This window comes from Heterodontus francisci, chromosome 7 (assembly GCF_036365525.1).
Source record: "Heterodontus francisci isolate sHetFra1 chromosome 7, sHetFra1.hap1, whole genome shotgun sequence".
Lineage (NCBI taxonomy): Eukaryota > Metazoa > Chordata > Chondrichthyes > Heterodontiformes > Heterodontidae > Heterodontus > Heterodontus francisci.
In genome coordinates, this window is record NC_090377.1 from 80,729,190 (window position 1) to 80,753,258 (window position 24,069).

Genomic DNA, 24,069 nt, shown 5'->3' on the forward strand with positions numbered 1-24,069 from the left:
CATTCTCCATTTAAGTATCACTCTGCTTTTTTATTCTTCCTGCCAAACTGAACAACTTCACATTTTCCCACATTATACTCCATCTGCCAGATTTTTGCCCACTCACTCAACCTATATCGGTCTGTAACCTCCTCATGTCCTCTTCACTACATAATTTCCTACCTATCTTTGTATCATCTGCAAATTTAGCTACCATGCCATCACTCCCCTCATCTAAGTCACTGAAATAAATTGTAAAAAGCTGAGGCCCCAGCACAGACCCCTGTGGGACTCCACTCATCGCATCCTGGCAATCAGAAAAGGACTCATTTATGCATAATCTCTGTTTTCCACCTGCCAGCCAGCCAGCCAATCTTCTATCTATGCTAATGTGTTACCCCTACACCATGAGCTCCTACTTTACACAGTAACCTTTTCTGTGGCACCTTGTCAAATGCCTTCTGGACATCCAAGTACAGTACGTCAACAAGCTCCCCTTTATCCACAGTGCATGTTAATCCTTCAAAGAACTCTAATAAATTGGATAATCATGATTTCCCTTTCACAAAACCATGCTGACTATTTTTGATTACCTTGAGCTTTTCGAAGTGACTAGCTATAGCATCCTTAATGATCGAATCTAAACCTCCCGCGACAGCTTTCAAGATAACTGGCCTATAGTTTCCTGCTTTCTGCCTCCCGCCCTTCTTGAATAGAGGGGTTATATTTGCTATTTTCCAGTCTGATGGAACCTTTCCCGAATCCAGCGAATCTTTAAAAATTAACAACGCATCTACTATCTCATTAGCCACCTCTTTTAAGACCCTAGAAAGAAGCCCATCGGGACTCGCAACTTGTCAGCCCGCAACTCCATCGGTTTTCTCAGTACCGCTTCCCTGGTGATTGTAATTTCGCCAAGTTTCTCTCTTCCTTCCACCTCCTGATTTACAGCCATTACTGGAATGTTTTTTGTATCCTCTATAGTGAAGACAGAAGCAAAATATTTGTTCATTTCATCTGCCATTTCCTCATTATCTACTATTAACTCTCCATTCTCACATTCTAGAGGACCAACACTCACTTTACTTACTCTCTTCCTTTTTAAATACCTGTAGAAACTTTTGCTATCTGTTTTTACATTTCTAGCTAGCTTCCTCTCAAGTCTAATTTCTTTCTCCTGATTAACCTTTTAGACATTCTCTGCCATTCTTTATATTCTGACCAATCATCTGACCTGCCACTCATCCTTGCACAATTATATGCCTTTTCGTTAAGTTTGATACTTTCCTTAACTTCTTTAGTTAACCACAGATGGTGGGTCCTCCCCTTAGAATTTTTCTTTATAGTAGGAATATACTTATTCTGAGTATTCTGAAATATCCCCTTAAATGTCTGCCACTGCTTCTCCATTGATCTATCTGCTAGCCTAGAAACCTAGTCTGCTTCAGCTTGCTCAGCTTCCATGCACACATATTTAAGTTTAAAATACTAGTCTTAGACCCACTCTACGCTCTTTCAAAATGGATGTAAAATTCAATCATATTGTGGTCGCTGCTACCTAGAGGTGCCTTTACTCTGAGGTCATTAATTAATCCTGTCACATCACACAATACCAAGTCTAATATAACCTGCTCTCTGGTTGGTTCCAGAATGGGCTGCCCTAAGAAACTATCTCCAAAGCATTCTGTGAACTCCTCACCCAGGCTACTATTTAACTACAAGATGCACTGCAGCAACATGCCAAGGCTTCTTCAACAGCATTTTCTAAACCTACAAAATAGAAGGACAAGGCCAGCAGGCACATGGGAACACCACCATCTGCAAATTCCCCTCCAGGTCAAACACCATCCTTACTTGGAAATATATCAGCATTCCTTTATTGTCCCGTCAAAATCCTGGAACTCCCTACCTAACAGCACTGAAAGTGTAGCTTTTTTTAATATTCTTTCATGGGATGTGGGTATTGCTGACAAGGCCAGCATTTGTTGCCCATCCCTAATTGCTCTTGACAAGGTGGTGGTGAGCTGCCTTCTTGAACCGCTGCAGTCCATCTGGTGCGGGTACACCCACAGTGCTGTTAGGGAGGGAGTTCCAGGATTTTAATCCAATGACAGTGAAGGAACAGCAATACATTTCCAAATCAGGATAGTGAGTGACTTGGAAGGGAAGCTGCAGATGGTGGTGTTCCCATGTGTCTGCTGTCCTTGTCCTTCTAGATAGTAGAGGTCGCGGGTCTGGAAGGTGCTGTCGAAGGAGCCTTGGTGCGTTGCTGCACTGCATCTTGTAGATGGTACACACTGCTGCCACTGTGCATTGATGGTGGAGGGAGTGAATGCTTAAGGTGGTGATGGGGTGTTGATCAAGTGGGCTGCTTTGTCCTGATGGTATCAAGCTTCCTGGGTGTTATTGGAGCTGCACCCATCCAGGCAAGTGGAGAGTACTCCATCACACTCCTGACTTGTGCTTTGTAGGTGGTGGGCAAGCTTTGGGGGTCAGGAGGTGGGTTACTCGCCACAGAATTCCCAACCTCTGACCTGCTCTTGTAGCCACAGTATTTATGTGGCTGCTCCTGTTCAGTTTCTGATCAATGATAACCCCCAGGATGTTGACAGTGGAAGATTCAGTGATGGTAATGCCATTGAATGTCAAGGGAAGATAGTTAGATTCTCTCTTGTTGGAAATGATCACTGGCTGGCACTTAAGTGGCAAGTAACATTTGCGCCACACATCAGCCCAAGCCTGAATGTTGTCCAGGTCTTGCTGCATATGGATACTGACTGCTTCAGTATCTCAGGAGTTGCAAATGGTACTGAATATTGTACAATCAGCGAACTTCCCCACTTCCGACTTTATGATAAAGGGTAGGTCATTGATGAAGCAGCTGAAGATGGTTGCGCCTAGGACACTACCCTGAGGAACTCCTGCAGCAACAACCACAACCATCTTCGATTGTGCTAGATATGACTCCAACCGGCGAAGAGTTTTACCCTGGATTCGTATTGACTTCAGTTTGGCTAGGGCTCCTTGATTCCACACTCAGTTAAATGCTGCCTTGATATCCAGGGCAATCTTTCTCACCTCTTGAGTTCAGCTCTTTTGCCAATGTTTGGACCAAGGCAGTAATGGGATCAGGAGCCGAGTGGCCTGGCAGAACCCAAACTGAGCATCGGTGAGCAGGTTATTGCTGTGTAAGTGCCGCTTGATAGCTCTGTCGATGTCATCTTCCATCACTTTGCTGATGATTGAGAGTAGACTAACGGAGTGGGGATGGGGGCGAGTTTGGTGATCCTAGGTGGAAGAATCTCAGCATAACCTGCATCATGCCAAGTATCTGAATAAGGTCATACATGGTATTAGCTAAATGTCAACATTATTGCAAGCGCCAAATAACTAGGGCACAGCAGTGGTGGTTGCCATTAGCAGAAAAAAATTGACACCGAGCCAAAGATTACGACATTAGGAAATAGAGGTGGGATTTAAGGAGGGTTTTAAAGGAGGAAAAAGACGCATAGAGGTTATGGGAGGGAATTCCAAAGTTTACGCCTAGGCAGCTGAAGGCCCAGTTGATGGTGGAGTGAGAGAAATACGGAGTGGACAAGAGACCTGTGTTTGAGAAATGCAGAGTTCTCGGAGGGTTGTAGGGTTATAGAGATGGGGGTGGTGAAGTTTTTGAACACAAAAATGAAAATTTTAAAATTGAGGCATTCAAGATTTAAGAGTCACCACAGATCAGCAAGCACAAGAGTGAAGTGTGAGTGGGACAGAGTACAAGTTAGGATACAGGCAACAGAATTTTTGGGTTGACCTTAAGCTTATGGAGGGTGAAATATGGGAGGTCGGCCAAAAGTGCACAGGAATAATTGAGTCTGGAGCTAACAAAAACATGGATGAGGGTTTTAGTAGCCAGAGGCAGGAGCAGAGATCAGCAATATGACAGAAGTGGAAGTAGCCAGAGGTGGTCATTGCTGAGTCATAGATGACGTCTCTGATGTGGGCCCACTTGGTCTCTGCATCCCCTGTAGGAGTGTTTTGAAGGGCTTTTTCAAGTGAATTTAGAAACTTATGTAACAGCTGTGGATAAGAAATTCTGTTAGTGTTGATGTGCGGGCGGCCCTTCTGCTTGGAGTGATGCAGCTTCTTTAGTTTGAGTGTAACCTTGCTGCACACCAGGGAGTGGTAGTCGTCGCAGTCCGCACTGTGGAAGCTGCGTGTGATTTGAACGCTGTTTAAAGTGGCTCACCTTGTGACAATGAGGTCCAGCTGGTGCCAACGACGTGATCTTGGGTGCCTCCAAGAAACCTGGTGACAGGGTTTAGTATGAAAGAACGAGTTGGTAATGCAGAGGTTGTGATAGGTACACAACTCCAGCAGTCTCTGTCCATTCTCATTCATCCTTCCAATGCCATAGCGCCCAAGGCAGGAGGGCCATGAGTCGGCCCCAACCCTGGTGTTGAAGTCCCCCAGCAGGAACAAAGGTTTGGTATTAGGAATGCGACTAATGCTATGAAGGAGTTCCTCGTAGAACTGGTCTTTAACTTCGGGTGGGGAGCAGAGTGTTGGAGCATAGATGCGGAGTAGGTGTACTGGACAAGAGGTGGTGAGCAGTCGGATGGACAGTATGCGTTCCGAGCCATTTGAAGGTGGCTCTATCAAGAAGTACGGAAGGTCCTCATCAGGGAACTCCTTTTGCTGACGATGCTGTAGTAACATCCCACACAGAAGAGTGTATGCAGAGACTCATCGACAGGATTGCGACTGCCTGAAACAAATTTGGCCTAACCATCAGCCTCAAGAAAACGAACATCATGGGACAGGACATCAGAAATGCTCCATCCATCAATATTGGCGACCACACTCTGGAAGTGGTTCAAGAGTTCACCTACCTAGGCTCAACTAGCACCAGTAACCTGTCTCTCGATGCAGAAATCAACAAGCGCATGGGAAAGGCGTCCACTGCTATGTCCAGACTGGCCAAGAGAGTGTGGGAAAATGGCGCACTGACACGGAACACAAAAGTCCGAGTGTATCAAGCCTGTGTCCTCAGTACCTTGCTCTATGGCAGCGAGGTCTGGACAATGTATGTCAGCCAAGAGCGACGTCTCAATTCATTCCATCTTCGCTGCCTCCGGAGAATCCTTGGCATCAGGTGGCAGGACCGTATCTCCAACACAGAAGTCGTCGAGGTGGCCAACATCCCCAGCATATACACCCTACTGAGCCAGCGGCGCTTGAGATGGCTTGGCCATGTGAGCCGCATGGAAGAAGGCAGGATCCCCAGGGACACATTGTACAGCGAGCTCGCCACTGGTATCAGACCCACCGGTCATCCATGTCTCCACTTTAAAGACGTCTGCAAACGTGACATGAAGTCCTGTGACATTGATCACAAGTCGTGGGAGTCGGTTGCCAGCGATCGCCAGAGCTGGCAGACAGCCATGAAAGCAGGGCTAAAGAGTGGCGAGTGGAAGAGACTTAGCTGTTGGCAGGAAAAAAGACAGAAGCGCAAGGAGACAGCCAACTGTGTAACAGCCCCGACAACCAATTTTATCTGCAGCGCCCGTGGAAGAGTCTGTCACTCTAGAACTGGCCTTTATAGCCACTCCAGGCGCCGCTTCACAAACCACTGACCACCTCCAGGCGCTTACCCATTGCCTCTCGAGACAAGAAGGCCAAAGAAGAAAGAAAAAGGAAGTAGCCAGCCTTGGAAACTCAGATCAGGGTCTGGTAGGATGCAGAGTCTGGTTAAAAATTGGACAGGGAGGGGGATGAAATCAGTGGCTGGGGAACAGTATATGTGATGGGGGCTGAAGACTATGACTTCAGTCTTCCCAATGTTGATTTGGAGGAACTTTGGGCTCATACAGGACTGGACGTCAGACAAGCAGTCTGACAACATAAAGGTAGTGGAGAGGTAGAAAGAGGTAAGTGGTGAGGTAGAGCTGGACATCAGCAAAAGTATGGAAACAAACATTTTCAGATGATGAGACAATCTGATTGGAGGTTCAAACATGTAGTTGCAGGAAAGATGGGCAGAGATTTGCAATGTGTGCTTCCTCAGTCACCCCTCGCACTCCTAAGAAGCCAACAGTCCTGTAGAAACTTAATGCCCTCCGCCTTTGCCCCATCACGAACATGACAAACCTGATGAATTTTGCAACCCCCAGGGGAAAAGGTGGTAAGTTACGTGCTGAATACAAGTTTTCATTAATCCCACAATCTGGGCCTCCTGCACTTTCTCTAGCTCCACTTCTCCACAGGTCATAACATATATTTAAATGTGTACTCAGTTACCAATGCGGCCAATTATATACTCTATTTATTGTAGTCTCAAAATAAAATGCACCAACCAGGTTTCTTTAACAAATAACAGAACTATTAATTTATTATAAAACAAGATTAAGTCAATGAAGATGCAAAGCTTTAACACACAGTCTGAAATATGATGGTAAATATATACATTCCCTTCTAAGTATCCAACACACACACAAACACCACCCTTCCCCCCACCCACCCCCCCCCCCCACCCCAGTTCAAGGAAAAATAAAGCTGCTTTGACCAAAGTACTTGTTAATTCTTGAACAGAAAAGGATAAGATGTTCTGTTCCAGATGGCATATAGGCTGGCGTCCGAGTACATGTAGGTGGATCACTGGGATCTTTTTGGAAGCAGTTCGTTCAGGAGATGTTGAGAGGAAGTCTTCCAAAAGCTTCTCAGGAGAAATGCAGCATCAGGCATTACAACTATCACACATTGGATTTTTTCAGGGTTTCTCAGAGGTGCGAAGAAAAGATGAGATGGGTGTTTCTTTCAGCAGGCTACAAACCCAACTGACTCAAAACAGTATTCAAAAATGAAACCCACTCTTGAGCACCATAAATCTTGACATGCCATTGCTCTTGTAAACTCCCATAGTCAGAAGGCAACTGTTGTTTACTTAGCTGAAGACATGTGACATCCAGCAAATGTTTTTAAACAGAGTCCTTCCAATGACCCTTAAAATAAAAGTCCAGCATCTATGGAATTAATTCAGTCCTCCAATGAATCCACCTCCACAATTCCAAAACAAGTCCTCAAAAAATATTTTAAAATGGAAAGACTTTCATAACAACCTGTAAAAGTTGAGGGCTGTGGTGACCTTCATTTCTGCAGTTAAGGCTCTGTGGCATTTGGATTGGGGCTTTAACTCATTCTGGAGCGAGTCACAGAGTCAGCCGATGGTCTCCTTTGAAAAGTGCAGCCATTGCACAGTCAGCTTATCTAATATCTCCATAAATGTCTGTCTCTCCTGGGTTGTCATGTGTGTGGGCAATGCATGAGGGGTGCAGTCTTTGCTTGTGGTGCTTGACTCTTCAGGACTCTTTTATCTGGTTCTCTTCCTCCTGCTCAATGACAACAACAAGCAGAATAGTGCCAGTAAAAGAGCCATTTTTATTTCTAAAAAAGGACTGGAAAATAGGCGTCAGGATTCTCAGGAGACGACTGGTTACAATGCTTCCTCGAATTGCTGATTTGCAGCTGGTTCAAGTGACTATGAGTGCCTGTACACTTGAAAATCAGGTTGTAATTTTATAAGAGCTTCTGAACCATCGCAATTACAGGAAATTCACAGCTTTGTCACTTGGGTTGGAACCATCATAATCAGACGAGATGTGTTCAGGCACAGAGATTAACAGATAGGTGTTAAAGATCGAAGAAATTCAGGAGTAACATAATTACAGGTTTAACTCTCTGACTCCCAATTTTCCTGAATCTTTTACACCATATATTTGCTTTAGTCCCCAATTGCATGTATCCCTGGACACAAATACACAAGAAATTCCACCCTTACATATCTGAAGTACAATCTGGCAGTCTTTTTTGCAATGGAAGTAAATTTAAAAGTCTGCCTTCCATTTTGTTTTAAATTTCAAAAGCATGAACGCCATTTCCTGTGTACAATTCATAAATATGCATAAAAGGTTGGCACGCACATCAGAAGTGCGATGATAGAACAATCAAGAACAAACTCTGAAGAGTTATAAAAATTGACTGTCTTTTAAAAATCAAACTTTATTTTTAAAAGTGAACAGGCATCCAAAATGACTGCCGAAGACAAAAGCTTGGCCTTTATGGATTCAAACTGCCTGACGAGGACAAAGGACAAATCTTCAAAGCTAAGAGGTATCAACTGAACCCATCCTAAAACATTCCAGAATTGAATATCTTCTTCTGAAAAAAAGGCGTGAAGCAGTCATGTTCTGGGCCGTGTGCAATCACCATGGGGAAGAGACCAGAGCTTCTCCCACCAGGAGGAGAAGTAACACAACTTTACCTTAAAAAAGACAGCCAGAGAGAAAGAGCAATATTCAGCAGCTTGTTTTCCAGCAAGCCAGAGGCACGTGCCTTGCTGTAGAATCCTACGTCCACACTAGACAGCAGTGAACTAGAAGTGATCCACCAACCTCAACTGAACTTTTAATCGATAGAGAAATCTACAATCATCTCAGGCCTGCACTGATCAAGAACTTGATTTCCAAGAGAATTCAACAGGTTTATCGTGACCTCCCACCCCATTAAAAATCACTTTCCTTTTTTCCCTCTTTATCTGTCTCTTTGCATGTGGGCGTATGCGCGTGAATGCGTGAGTGGATGCGGTTGTGACAATTTTGGGTTAAGGCGTATTGATCAATAAACAACTGATTTTTCTGTTTTTAAAACCCTATAAGAAAATCTGTCACTGTCTATTTATTCGACAAATAAAACACCAAGGGGTTAAACTCCAATAGCAAAACACACTTGCTGCGGTCAGGTGGGGAGTTGTGAGTGGAAACCACCTACATCGCACCAAGTGGCCGTAACAAGGTAAATAAGTGAGCAAGGAGGTTAAAAAACTAGTATGCTACCAAATATCAGTAATATTCATCATCCCTGGCTGAAACACAAGCAAAGCATTTGTCACAAAAAAATCCCTACAGCTCAATTCATTTTAAAATTTTCTTCTTGCAATACTTAACTCAGATTACTAAAAGAAGTCAAAGTTTTAATTGATAATTGTACTTACAATAGATCGTTATAAAATGCATTTTACAATATTTTTGACTCATTATAAAATAATCTCCATAAAAGTGTATTGAACAGACGCATCTGACAAAACAGACTCAATTATCATTAGTGACAATAGTTCACAGATCGAGCAATGTTTGTACAAATATCATCACATTTTAAAATAAGAGCTTGAAAGCATGAATAGAAGAATCACCTTGGAATGCTAAGCAAATAATCCAGAGTTACACTCAGCTCATCCATGTTCGTTTGCTCTGAGCATAATGGAATGGTCAGGATAAGGCCACTTCTTCTGTCCTTGCCTCCTAAAAAGGAGAGAATAACTTTTGTCAGTACATTGTCCTTATAAAAACAATCAAAGTCTTATCAAAACACCATTGGAAGAAACATTAAACCCTCAAACCCTTGTTAGATCATGGTTATGCTGTTAAGTAAATGCTACCCATCAGATTTTAACAAGTGCAGAAGAAAGCTACCACCTTTTCTTAAGTCCAAACTTTGCACCACCTTTGTCATAGAGTCATTAAGGGACAGGAGACCATTCGGTCCACTGAGTCCATGCTGGCTCTCTGTGGAGCAATACCATCAGTCCCATTCCCTCGTTCTCTTCCCGTAGCCCTGCATGTTTATTTCCCTCAAGTGCCCATCCAATTTCCTTTTGGATTCATTCATCATCTCTGCTTCAACCACCCTTGTCGGTAGAAATGTTGCAGGTCATTACCACTAGGTGCATAAAAAAGTTCTTCCTCACATCCCCCTTGCATCTCTTGCCCAGAACCTGAAACCTGCGTCCCCTGTCCTCGTACTATCAGCTAATGGGAACAGCTTTCCTTCATCTACCCTATCCAAACTTGTCATAATCTTGTACACTTCTATCAAATCTCTCCTCAATCTCCTTTGCTATAAGGAGGACCACCCCAGCTTCTCCAACCTTACCTTGTAGCTAAATTGCCTCATCCCTGGAACCATTCTGGTAAATCTCCTCTGCACCCTCTCAAGGACCCTTCGTAAAGTCTGGTGACCAGAACTGGACTCAACATACCTAGCCTAACCAGAGCTTTATAAAGGTTTAACATAGTTTCCCTGCTTTTGTACTCAATACCTCTATTTATGAAGTCCAAGATCCCATATGCTTTGCTAACTACTCTCTCCTGCCACCTTCAAAGATTGATGCACCCTCTTTAGAACTGTGCCATTTAGTCAATATTGTCTCTCCCTATCCCTTCTGCCAAAATACATCACCTCCCACTTCTCTGTATTAAATTCCATCTGCCATTTGTCTGCCCATCCTGCTAGCCTATCTATATCCTGTTGCAGTCAGTCAATTGGTATCATTCTCACTGTCTGCCACACGTTCAAGTTTGGTATCGACAAATTTTGAAATTTTACTCTGTATTCCAAAATCCTAATAATTTATATGTATATCTAAAAAGTAGTGGTCCTAACATGAACCTTGGGGAACACCACTATCTACCATTGTCCAGTCTTAAAAACAACCATTCACCATGACTCACTGTCTTCTCTCTTTAAGCCAATTTTTTTTTATTGAAGCTGATACTGACCCTCTTATTTCATGAGCCTCAATTTTGTTAACCAGCCTTTTATGTGGTACTTTATCAAACACATCCTTAAAGTCCATATAGACAATGTCCATTGCTTTCCCTTCATCAACCAAAAAATTCAACTAGATTCGTCAAGCACGGTCTGCCTTTTATTAAAATGTGTTGGTTTTCCTTAATTAAATTAAACCTCTCCAAGTGCCTGTTGACTTTTTTCCCTGATTATTGTTTCTAAAATCTTAACTGCCACTGATGTTAAATTGACCAGCCTGTAATTACTAGGTATGTCTTTACATCCTTTCTTGAATAAGGGTGTCACATTTGCCACTCTCCAATCCTCTGGCACCTCCCCCGTATCTGGGGAAGATTATGGCAAGCCCCTGCTATCGCCACTACCACTTCCTTGAGCAACCTGGGTTGCCAGCCATCTGGACCAGGCGACTTATCCACTCTAAGCACACATAAACTTTCCAGTACATCCTTCCTATCAATTTTCACCCCATCCATTAATCCTATTATCTCCGCTTCTACCAATATTTTGTCAGCATCTTCTTCCTTAGTAAACACTGAAACAAAGTACTCATTACATATTCTAGCCTTGTCCTCTACCCTCTTTATCCTTAATAGGCCCCACCTCACCATTTACTACCTGCTTACTATTTACATGCCAGTATAAGATTTTTGGGTTCTCATTTGTGTTAACTGCCCTTCTATTCTCATATTCTCTCTTTGCCAGCTTTATTTTCCTTTTCACTTCCCCTCTCAACATATTGTATTTGGTTTCGTTCTTGCTTGAAGAATTCACCTGACATGCATCATACACCCCCTTTTTTTGGTTTCATCATATTCTTCATCTCCCTCGTCATCCTAGGAGCCTGGCTTTGGTTCCCTTACCTTTTTCTCTTGTTGGAATGTACCTAATTTGTACCTGGAACTTCTCCGCCTTAAAGGACACCGTGGCTCCTGCTACAACTGGGTGAGAAGGGGTCGAGGTTCCCTCTCAGCCTTTGCCTAGTTTAACCGTAACAGGGTTTAATTTTTTTAAATACTATGTTTTCAGCTCCCCCTCAGTGAATCCTTGTTCACTGCTTTCCAATTGTAAGGCAAATAAATCAAATCAAACAGGTTTTCTTAGATTTAAACAAGAAAGGTGGAAGTTTATTAATCTTAAACTCTAATTCAGTTAACGACTACGAATATGCAACGCGACCACGCTAGCATGCATATGCGATAAACACACGCAGACAGAAACAATAAAGGGAAAGGTTTGAGGCGATATCTGGTAGTTATTTACGGTCCTTTGAGTTCAATGCTGAGTCTTTGGTTGCCGGTAAGTCTTGCTGGTCGTTAGGGCCCAGTGCACGCTTTAACTTGTTTCGATGTAGGAGCCTTTTCTCTTGAGGTTTACGTGCCTTCCGTGGGTCCGGAGGCTCGTGAGAAAGCGAGAGAGCGCCAGCCAGGAGAGAAGCTCTCTTGTTCCAGGTTCAGTTGCAATCTGCAGTCTGACTCCAAAGTGTCCTGTGTCTAGTTCAAAAGCCTGGACCATGTCATGTAACCAGCTAGTTTAACCACTCCTGCATTTGTGGATTTCAAAGCTCACAGCGAGGGGGTGTACTGTTGTCTCCCACCCTGACAAGATGTGGATCACCACTGCCCAGCCCAATCTCTGTTAATTGAATCAATGAGCAATTCTTTTGTCTCTCCAAGCACTGTCTTTTAGTATGCAAATGTCCTCCAGCCAAGTGTCTGGTGATCTCCTGTACAAGAAGTTATTTCTTCACTCCAGCAACAGTTTAAAATTAATGTTCATATGACGAAATTAATAAGCCTCATTCTTGGCAGGTGGGGGTCTTCATGACATTCCTTTACAGTTTTTCCTGTCAATCTTTAGTTCCATTTTACCCTGGCTAGAACACCTTTCATCCCACTGAAGTTGCCCTCTTCAAATTTAGAAGCTCTACTTCAGATCGTCCCTTGCTCTTATCCAAGTGTTCTCCCACAAACACTTGGTGCAATTGGCTCACCTCATTCCCAGCACCAGATCCAGCAATTCCTCCTCCCGAGTTGAACCAAGAACACACTGAAGAAGGAAGTTTTCCTGAATTCATATCAGAAATTCCTACTCCTCCTTATCCTTTACTCTAACATTAATTACCCAATATTGATTGAGATAAAGACCCCTAATATCACCATTCTATAGTTCTTGCAACTCTCAGTGATTTCCCTGCAGATTTGTTCCTCTATCTCTCTCTTTGGAGGCCTACAAAAAAACCCGAGTGATCAAATACCCTTTTTGCTTCCCAACTCTAACTAACCAAATGGATTCTGTCTTTGCACCCTCAAGGACATCTTTTTCAACACTAGTGTCGTTCCTAAATCAGTACTGCCACTCCACCTCCCTTTTTCCCTTTCCTATCTTTTATGAACAGTTCTTATTCCTTGAATAAAGTGCCCCGTCATCATCAATTTAAGCCGCGTTTCTGTTGTTGCCACTACATCACATTCTCACACAACTATTTGTGCTTGCAGTTCACCATACTGATTCATCACATTTTGTGTGTTTACATACATGCATGCATTCTAAACCTGTCTTTGTATTCCTCGTAGTCCTTCTTAGTCAGCTCCTATCCGATATTGTACTACTCCCTTCTCTATGTAATACACCAAAGATTAACTAATATTTCTGCCTCTGGAGCTTGATTTGGTTAGTTTTAAACTCAATCCTTGTGGAAGTGGGTGTACAGAACAAAAATCAAAAAGAATGGGCACTAAATTAGTGATCGCAGTTAAAGAAACCACAAGAGTGTGTTATGAGAAATGGGGGAGAAAACACAATGGCATAGTCAGACTTTATAAATGCTTTAATTTAATCCAGTCATCCCTCAGTTAAATGAATGTAAAATTTCACTCACAATATAAATTTTAATAGGCTAGTGGATCTCACCAGCAGTGTTCTACACAGCAAGAGGGAGTATATGCTGTCTCTCTGACCTGTCCCTGTTGTCTTCATATTACTGGTGTTTATTCTGTCTCACCTCTTGGGCTGAATTTTATGGGCCCTTCAAGGACAAGTTCGGTGCCGGGGGACCACAGAATTGCAACAGGAGGTGAAGGGCCTGAGGCCTCCCTATCACAATGCAATTTTGTCAGGGGCGGGATAGGCCGAGGACTGCCTTCCCACCCGGAAGCCACTTGAAGCCCTTAAGTGGCCCATTACCAGCCACTTAAGGACCTCCTCATGCTGTCGCAGAGGGTGGGGGAGGGGGGGGCATGCTCCGAAAGACCGAGGCATGTGGTCCCCTCACCTTTTTGAGCCACGCTGGGAGCCCTGCCAACACGACAAACTCCAGCCCCTTCTGTTTGACTTCGCCTTCTTTACTGCTTCCTCCTCCCTAATTATTTTTGTTTCGCTCTCTGTCCTCTTCTATTTGTTTTTTTTTTGGACGGGAGATGGTAGATAAGATGGCAGGGAAAGAAACCACGAACAGTTGCAGCCTTCCCTTTTATCCATTTCCCTTAGAGATTTTATTCCTTTCAAAACATACTGTCTGCCTGCTTAGCTCTCTCTATCTCTCATAAATGTTAGCAATTAGAACTTTAACATGTTCAAACCATTAACAAAACTCATGAGATAATTATAGGTGTTCTGCTGGTTTCAAAATTTGTCTCTAAAAAAATTACCATGACTACAGACTCTCTCACATTTATACATTTTCTTAAGTTGTATTACAAAAACAAAAGCTACAACAGGTGGATTTTTCTTACTGACCTTCTTCTCACTTGGAAACATACTCTCTATGCTTTAAAAAAAGCACCAATATGAACTTTATCTCCAAAATCTTAAATTTGTTCTGTGGCTTTTCTTCAAATAATTTTGAAGAATACTGATAAGAAATCGCTATAAGTTCAAAATAAAGTCTGAACAGTACAGTTAAACGAGAGATACATCCTGGGAAATCGGCTACACATTCATGTGCTTATACCGCACAATTCAAATTCAGCAAACATAGCAGGTCCCTGACCAGACTTTTGCGGGTGACTGGGCGTGCAAATAAAATCTTTAATGGAGGCATTAAAAGCCACATGGGATAATTCAATGGCTAAATTCAATCATGCTACACAATTACGAAGAGTTTTCTTGCATTTTTTAAGCGTGGACATTAGAAATTTCAGTTACTGTTGGGAAAATAAATTGAAAAATTTTAAGGAAGTATTTTGGCCAATTTAAGGGAAAAGATAAGATACCCCACCACCTAGTGGCCAACATATGTAATTATATTGAGGGAATCCAGTTCACATAAGACTGCTCCTGTTTTGAATGTGCTCCCATGACATTGCACTCATCCTTCTGAGTGTTAGAATTGTCAAGCTAGAAGGGGCCGTCAAAGCTTGGCAAATTTATATGTGTATCTTGTATAATACAGTTGAGGTGGAACAGTGGCGCAGTGGTTAGCACCGCAGCCTCACAGCTCCAGGAACCCGGGTTCGATTCTGGGTACTGCCTGTGTGGAGTTTGCAAGTTCTCCCTGTGACCGTGTGGGTTTCCGGCGGGTGCTCCGGTTTCCTCCCACAGCCAAAGACTTGCAGGTGATAGGTAAATTGGCCATTATAAATTGCCCCTAGTGTAGGCAGGTGGTAGGGAATATGGGATTACTGTAGGGTTAGTATAAGTGGGTGGTTGTTGGTCGGCACAGACTTGGTGGGCCGAAGGGCCTGTTTCAGTGCTGTATCTCTAAATAAAATAAAATAAATAAAAAAATAGATATGAATTCTAGTGGTAATGGTGCACATCAAGTAGATTACTTTGTCGTAGAGCGCGTCAAGCTCCTTTAGTATTGTACAAAATGAATGAAGTGGGAAGTATTCCATCTTATTCCAAGCTTGAACCTTGTAGATGGTGGCAAGGCTTTGGGGGTGTGGGGGGGGGGGGGGTCAGGAGGTGCGGAAGTCATGACAGTGTACCCAGCCTCTGACTTGCTCTTGTAACCATAGTGTTATGGCTGGTCTATTTAAACTTCTGGTCAACAGTGACCCCCAAGATGTTGATAGTGTGCAGCTCAACAATAGTACTGTTGATGGTTGGAAGGGCAATAGGCTTTTCCTTATTGGTAATGGCACTGGCACTTGTGTGACAAGTGACAATGTTATCTGTCACTTACCACCCCAAGCCTGGACTTCATCCAAATCTTGCTGTAAGCTGGCAAGAGTTGTTCCCTTATTGGAAAAATTGTGATTGGAGCCCAACAATGTGGAATCTTCAGCCAACAGGCTCAATAATGGAGAGAAGATCACTGATGTAGATATTTACGTCAAGGACACTGTCCTGAAGAACTACTGCAGCAAATGCTGGGACTTCTGCAACCATGATCATCTTCCTAGGCATCAGGTGTAACTCCACCCACCTGATAAGCTTTCCCTCAATTTTGCTAGCACTCTTCGGTGCCATAATCAATTGACTGTTGTCTTGATTATGACTGGTGTTACTTTAATGTTGGCAACCAACCATTTACTTTTCATACAGTAACACCAATCGTGCAGCAGTACTGAATCCCAGAATGTCTGGCCCAGAAAGAAATTTTTATTTGTAGAACAAAAGTTACTTTTCTTTAACACACAAAAAAACAATTAGTTTGATGATTTTTGGATGGGGTGGCAAGTACACATCTCACAATATAACACTGCTGCAATTGTTTTCAGAAGAATGGCATAGGGCCAGTTTTCCTAACCCTTACCACTGGGTCCAAAATTGCAAAAATCACGAGAAAGGAGCTGATCCTATTTTGCTAGATCTGTCCTTTCATCTTGTCCTAGGCCTTTGGGAGTCGCCTGCCTCATATTTCTGCTGCAACATTTACTGGATATTGTCTAAAATATGGTACACTGGCTGGTCTTTAGCAGTCCTGGAGACAGACTGAATGTGGCCTTTGTTACTTGCGTCCTACCCCAAGATGGTTTAAGGTAAATTGGAACTTTCTGGCTTGCTGTTCTCCATCGACAGTAAGAAGCCCCTATCTTGGGGTTCAAGGAAGCCTGCAACTTGAATTCCCTGCTCAATGTCACCCTCAGGCCCTGCTAGGGGGCAGGGCCCCAAACCATATTCATGGCTGCAGAGGAAATATGAGTGCTCCTGGACACAGACAGAAGCAGCATACCTTAACTGTACTGCTCCCATCCAGTGCTGTAATAGAGATGGAGGTGGGAGCACCAAGAAAACTGGCACTTGTAACTTCTAAGAATGCAAGCATTTAGGTTTAATATGGGCTACAAAAATTATTGTAAAAAGGCATTTAAAAATACAAAAATCTTAAAATTGAAAGTTCTTACTTTCTGTTTGTATCAACTCCCACATAAACCCCAGACACTAGTTTCCTACCGAAACTTCAACAAAACACTAGTGAGGGACACATCACAATCCTCCCGAAGCATCACAATAGCAAGCTTGCACACCCAACTTAGGCATCATGTCAGCACTAATAACTTGTTTGCCACAAACTCCTTTCCCCAGCCGTCGATTTCATCCCATTGCCTAGCCACTGTCCCTACACAGAGTGCTATTTGACCCAAAGCTGAGCTTCCAACCTCATATCCTCCCGATCACCAATGCTGCCTACTTCCACCTCCATAGTAGCACTGGTCTCCACTCCTTCCTCAGCCTGACTGCTGCTGAAACCATCATCCATGCTTTTACCTCCAGACTCAACTATTCCAATGCTGTCCTGGCCAGCCTCATTGCTTCCACCCTCCATAAACTTAAGCTCATCCAATACACTTGCTCACATCCTACCTCACACCAAGTCCTGCACTCATCATGTCTGTGCTCACTGACCTACACTGCCTTCTGGTCCCCTAAGGCCTCGATCTTAAACATCTAATCTTTGTGTTCAATTCCTCATGGCCTCACCCTTCCCTATCTCTGTAAGCTCCTTCAGCCCTACAACTCTCAAAGAAATCTATGTTTCTCCAAATCAGACCTCTAGTCCATCTCCCATTTTCTTTACCCACCATTGGTGACTCTGCTTCATCCATCTGCGCCCTAAATCTAGAATTTCTTTCCTAAACTTCACAGCCCTGCTCTCCTCATTTAAGATCCTCCCTAAAACCCACATCTGTTTTGGTCACCTGTTCTATAATCTCCTTCTTTGGATAGAATTTCAGGAAGTTAGAGAAAAGGGCAAATGGAATTTAGGTAGAGGTTAAATTCATTGAGGATGAACCTCCAATCAATGCAAGGATTGCATAAGAATAAAGAAATTGTTCTGAGAAAAAGGCAAGAGACTTTTAAGGGTAGGAAACAATAAAGACCTGGAAAAAGAGGCAAGAGGAGTGCAGCTATATCTAGGAGTTTACCCTAGGGAGGTGGTTGTGTATGTGGGGGAGTTGGAGGGGGGGGGGGAGGGGGGGTGAGTAAAGGGAGTGGCAGAGGGACCTCAGTATTGTGCTGATATGAAGAAATTGTCCTCAAATTATCCTCAAAGAGGGGTCTGGTATTCCCAAGCTCTAAAAAAATTTAACTTAACAGTGACATGGTTTGGTCTGAAAGCAGGAAAGGAACAGGTAGGAGGGGAAGGTGGAATGTCTGTTCTGCTGACTGGATGGTAGTAAATTAGAGATCCACTCCAGAAATCATGTAGGGAAGCATACCAAGCAATCCCCATTTGGCAAAACAATTTAGAAAATATATTCTGTTTCCACTCCATGCAGAGGACATTAAGTCTCCCAGTTTTATGACCCCATCAGGGACAGTGGACCTACCCTTCCTCTGAAGTTTTTCTAAAAACACAAAAATGAAGTTGAAATGAAATTAACACAGGAATTGAAAGGCGTTAAAAATCAGCCAAGACAAGATAGAGAAATAAACCTTTATTTACAATGCCATTCAACTCTACTGCAAAGATTCAGATCTATATTACGCAAGAACAAGTATATGGTACCTCCGGGAACATTTCTTTGTTTTAAACATACATGAGTTCATTTTACTCATAGACTCAATGCCAACAACAGTCTTTTGTATGAGAGAACTACAAACAAAATAAGAATTGTGTAATCTGTGAACTGTTAAAAAAAATTATTTGCACAGCTTACTGTTTGGCCTTTTTGAAAAAAAAAGACAAATCAAGTTCATTGTATTTAGTTTCTGCTAATCTGAAGCAATTTCCTACATAAACAAGCTAGACGTGCTGACTAATTGCATTTTTCAAAGTTATTGCAAAATAGTAACAGAAGGGCAGTCTTCAGCAGCATGTTTTTATTGGAAGCTTTAACGTTCATGTAGCAAACTAATGTGTAGACAAAATTTAGCAATTTAACTTGCATAAACTTAAAGTTAGAGGTAGAATATAAATAAAGGCTGGAAAAGGTACTCCTACTCATTGTATCACCTGTTACTGTCCACTGGTTCCACACTATTTCCTTCCCACAGTCAATGTGAAACTAATACTATTTTTTTTTAAATTAGAATGGTGCAACTATAAATTTTGGAATTCAAATAAAACAGGAAATCCTGATCAGCCATTATCTGCAAATCGAAAAAAGGCAGGATGTGACGTTTCAGGTATGCTTTATGAAGCGTGTATATCCAAAAGGACAGAGCTTGTCTTTTTTCCCCTTTGCAGATGCTCTCTGACCTGCTGTGCATTTCCAGTAATTTCTAATTTTGCCACTAACTGCTGAAGGCCCCAGATCAATATCCACGACCAAGTAGAATGCTGACCTGTATTGCCTCAATACAGCCTGATGCTCATATCAGGGAGCTGATGACAAGGAGATAATGAAGAAAATTTCTCGGAGCAGATTCTTCCCTAAATCATTTTGCATGTTTACTATTTATTACCTGGTTACAACCATTTAACAATACATTCACAGCTCTCACCAATAATAAAACTGAAAATGCTATAAACACAAAAGATCGGAAACCACAAAAATGGTTGGCTTTTTTCATATCATTATCTCACTATAAAATGGTTGATTTTGAATGTTTCTCTAAACGTAAGCGGCACTGACATAAGTGCTGAAACCCTTTATGGACACAAAGATGTCACTTCTGACTCTTTGGTCCTCGGGGAATCTTGTCGCTCAGTTAAAGTGCAGTGTTCCTTCATAATTATGTTAAGGAAGATGTTAAATTGCTGCTCGAGAGGACAATACGTCTGTGATTTGTTTAATGCATTGGCGCACAGCTGTTTGGTTTATGTTAGATGTCCCGAGTGGCAGCCTGGAATGACTCCATGGCAGGGTGTCCTCAACGACCAGCACCAGAGAAGTGTATATGGTAAATACTTGAGGCAGGTCCTCTTACAGCATGTGGCATAATTGACAGGTGTCTTTTATAAAGTGAAGTCTCTGTTTGCACTGCTCCTTCAATTAAATGCATGTACAAGCACCACTCCGGCGTACTCTGCAGATGGACATCACGCATCTACAATGTAGCCTAACCTTGCTTGCAAGTACTGTTCCTCCTCGTCTTCTTTCAAGGTAAAAGGGGAATCCCCAGTCCCCATTGTGCCCTGTCTGAGGGGAGGAGATCCCCACAGCAAAAAAGCACAAAGGCAGATGGCAAGTCAGTTGTCAGGAAGAAAAGAAAATGGTCTTTTAATTATCTTGAAATTTGATACCATCATGTTTACTGTTGATCATAAAGAATTGCCAGAAAATGGAATTTATGATGCCATGTTATTACAGCCTCATTTAAATTCGACTGGCCATTTTACAATGGGCACCACTATCCACCAAAAATTATGGCAAAAAAGTGGAATGGCGCTAGCCCCATTTTCCATCCAAAAATCAAGCAGCATCTGATTCAAATTTTAGGCTACCAAATAAAGTGACAACAGAAAGTCTCTAATTATAAATCATATGATAGCCACAACTGGATTGACTGAAAAAAAAAGCTGACCTATGTTCCTGCAGTGTTAGCAATACATTTTCTGATACCTACTCAAGAACTCTAACAGAAGTGACCACAACAAGAAACTGATTATTGAAGACACCAGTAATGCACACTTCAGCAATTTCTTTATAATCCCAGCCTGTTGTACACGCTCAATTAATAGGATTCAAAATATAAAGGCAGGAAAGTATGCAATGACAACCACAAAGCAAGATTAGAGTATTAACAGGTTTAGCAAAGCTATATTAGGAACACAAAGTAATCTTTCTTAAAACTCTACCCAACATGTGCAACCCTCAAGAAACATAGACAATACTATACCTGAGAGAAAGGCCAGCCTTTTCTTCAGTATAGGCAAAAGACTTGTGGCTTCCATTGTTTCAGAACTAGAATGGTCAGAAATGTCTACAGTTCTGCAAGATAAACATTTACTAAGTCAGCACTATTTGAAAAAAGTAAATCTACCAAATTAGATCTACAATATAAATCTTAGATTAGTCAACCAGCGCAGATCAAAAGTAGTACAACAAACTCTCAGCTAGCAAAGTTACCACAGCCAATGTGCAGAAATGAACTCTAATCTTTTTAGTAAAACAAGAATAAACCATGCAAGACTCATCTTGAAATGAAACCCTTTTGGGAAAAGTCAAAATATATGGAGGCTGAATTTCACATCCCTCCTACTGGGCTGCAGGCCACCTCTCTAGCTATATATTACTACTAATGAGAAATGAGGTATGAGGAAATTCTCCCAAGCAGCATGGCCAGTAGCACAATGCACCATAAAGTGCAACTAAATTGTCACCATCTTTCTGACCATAGCTCTAACACACACTATATCCCATTAAATAATGGTTCTTCTATTGGAAGGGAAGAACTTCAGCAGCAACCCAATTCAAATAAAACCAAACCTTGAATATATGGCAATGTATTTGCCTCCAGTTAATACGACTTCCATCAGCTGTAGCTCCAAGCCTCAGCTTCCTCATGCTACATGATCGAAAGATGTCTTCATAATGGTGCAATGACGGAACAGTTTGTGACATGACAGAAACCTTGATATTCATGTCAAGCATAGAACAGCAGGGCATGGATGTGTGTTTCAGTCCAATACAATCCAGCACCCTTACACATCCCCAATTTGTTAACCTAGGTCCACTAATAAGGGGTTTTAGCAAAGAGACAAGCTGATTGAGAGGCTGACTTCTCTTGCAGGCTACTGAGTGCCAACTTAATGTAGGTCAGAATTCTCCTTTCCAACTGCTTCCCTATTTGGCCATTGGTCCTTGATCTAATATATAGGTCAAAGAAAGATATTCTGTTACACATCTAGATATTCCAAATCATCAACAAGAGCTACAAGAATACAACTGCAAATGCTGGAAAGCTCAAACTAATAACAGAAATGCTGAAAACTGACAACAGGTTTGCTTGCATCAATCAAAAAAATTTTTGGGTCCACTCAAACGGTAGCATGAGGGTTATGTTAAGAGACTAGTTCAAAGCCCACCGCAACAGCTGGAGAATTTAAAGTCAGTTAATTAAATAAATCTGGAATAAAAAGCTAGAATCAATAATGGTGGCCATTACTGGACTGTTGCAAAAAAACTATCACGTTCACTAATGTCCTTTAGGGAAAGAAATCTGCCATCCTTACCCAGTCTGGCCTATATATGACTCCAGACCCAGAAAAATGTGTTTTGATCCTTAAAAACTGTCTGAAATGGCCTAGCAAGCCACTCACTGTTATCAAAACGCTACATAAAACTATATAGCATTGTGGGGTACATCACACGGACTGCAGCATTTCAGCACTAGCTTCTCAAGGGTAATCAGGGATGGGCAATAAATACAGGCCATGCCAGCAGTGTCCACACCTGATAAATAAATATACAAAAAATACTGAGTAAATTTGATAATTATGAAAAAGAATTGCATAGTGTCATAGTTAAAAACCTTCTGACAATTTTTCATAGAATGTATTTTGAAGAGTTACTCTAAAAATTGTATTTTAAAAGAGCGTATCCCCACAAGGTAAAAATCAAGTCTTGAGATGAAGATAGTTAAGATGCCAATAAGCTAGCATTAATGTTGTTCCTTTATAGATTGTACATTAGAAGCAATTCGTTAGCTTGTCTGGGTAATCAATTAACACCTTAAGGCCACTGTGCTGGGGAGTCACTGGACATGGGTGCTTGGCATGTGGCCTGGTAGGCTTTCCTTTATGGCTATCCCGACACAGATAGCCAAGCAGCAAAGGTTGGAGTGCAGGTGAAAATGGTCAAAAGTAATGACTAAATGTGGGGAAGTATGGTGCATTCTTCATTTTATTATTAGACCATAAACTGCACTGTTTGAACGAAGCAAGCCCAATCATTACTACAATTCTGTATGTTCAACTTAAAAACAACTCATCGATTTATCAAGCCTAATTTCACCAAGTGTTCAGTCTGCCTTCGAAGAGACTGAAGAAGTAAATATACAGCACAAATATGTACTTCAGATCAGAAGGGAGTAATATTGTCACATCCCCCAGTTACAATCTTCTTCTTAGGCAGTCCCTCAGGAACGAGGATGACTTCCTTCCACTCCAGGCTTGAGGGTTCTTAGGTGACTGAATAGTCCAATTCTGGATCTGCACACTCTGTCACAGTGGGGCAGGTGGTGTTTGGTGACGCCAGTGACTGGAATGCTCGAAATTCCAAATGCTCCTTCCGCTGTTTGCACTTGGTCTCTGCCAGGGCATGTCGACCTTGTTCAAACTGGCTGGCACCATCGCGGATGCTTATTCTCCATTTTGGGCGAGAGATGCCCACAAATTGGTGGAGATGTCACATTTTTGCAGGGAGGCTTTAAGGACGTTTCCTCTGCCCTCCTGGTAACCTCTTGCCATGATGCAACTCGGAGTAGAAAGCTGTGTTGGGAGTCCTGTGTCAGGTATGCAGACAATGTGGACTGCCCAGCATAACTGACTAGCCATGATCAGTGACTCGATACTGGGGATGTTGGCCTGAGAGGACACTGATATTGGAGCGCCTGTCCTGCCACTGAATTTGCAGGATCTTGCAAGGAGGCACCACTTGTGATATCTCTCTCTGCTGTACAGTGCCCATGTTTCCGGTGCATACAGAAGGGCAGGTAACACTGCGGCCGTGTAGACCATGAGCTTGGTGCCAGGTTTGAGGTCTTTGTTGTCAAACACCCTTTTCCTCAGACAACTGAAGGCTGCACTGGAGGCGATGCTGAGTTTCATCGTCAATGTATAAGGCATTCAGAATGCTTACAAGAGAAAATGACGCAATTGAACCAGAGAAGATATCTGGCGCACCCAAATTTGTAACAAGCAGTTTTTTCTCAATGCAAGTGCAGTGCATTTCCAGGAGATCTTCTATTTTTATTTAGATGAAGAATTGTTTGTAGACTTGTATGCCAAAAGTTTAACTTGCATTAGGATTTCAAACATTCCCAGGATCTGGGTGTCACTGGCAAGTCTGACATTTATTGCCCACCCTCAGCAACTTAGTGGCCTACTCGGCCATGCAGGTGTGGATCTGGTGTCACATACAGGCCAGACCATATGGACAACAGATTTCCTTCCCTAAA

The 24,069-nt window shown here is 42.4% G+C and overlaps 1 protein-coding gene across 4 annotated transcripts in view; it reads right to left on the reverse strand.

The window, feature by feature from the left end:
* The window catches only part of sestd1 (SEC14 and spectrin domains 1), a 175,005-nt gene that overhangs the window by 133,342 nt on the left and 17,594 nt on the right, over positions 1-24,069 (reverse strand). For all 4 annotated transcript variants that reach the window (XM_068035522.1, XM_068035525.1, XM_068035523.1 and 1 more), the window contains exons 3-4: positions 20,788-20,879; positions 9,218-9,326 (exon numbers count right to left, since the gene is read on the reverse strand). In XM_068035522.1, the coding sequence (XP_067891623.1) occupies positions 9,218-9,326; positions 20,788-20,842 (164 nt within the window). In that variant the 5' untranslated portion in view covers positions 20,843-20,879. The remainder of the gene's footprint in view (positions 1-9,217; positions 9,327-20,787; positions 20,880-24,069) is intronic.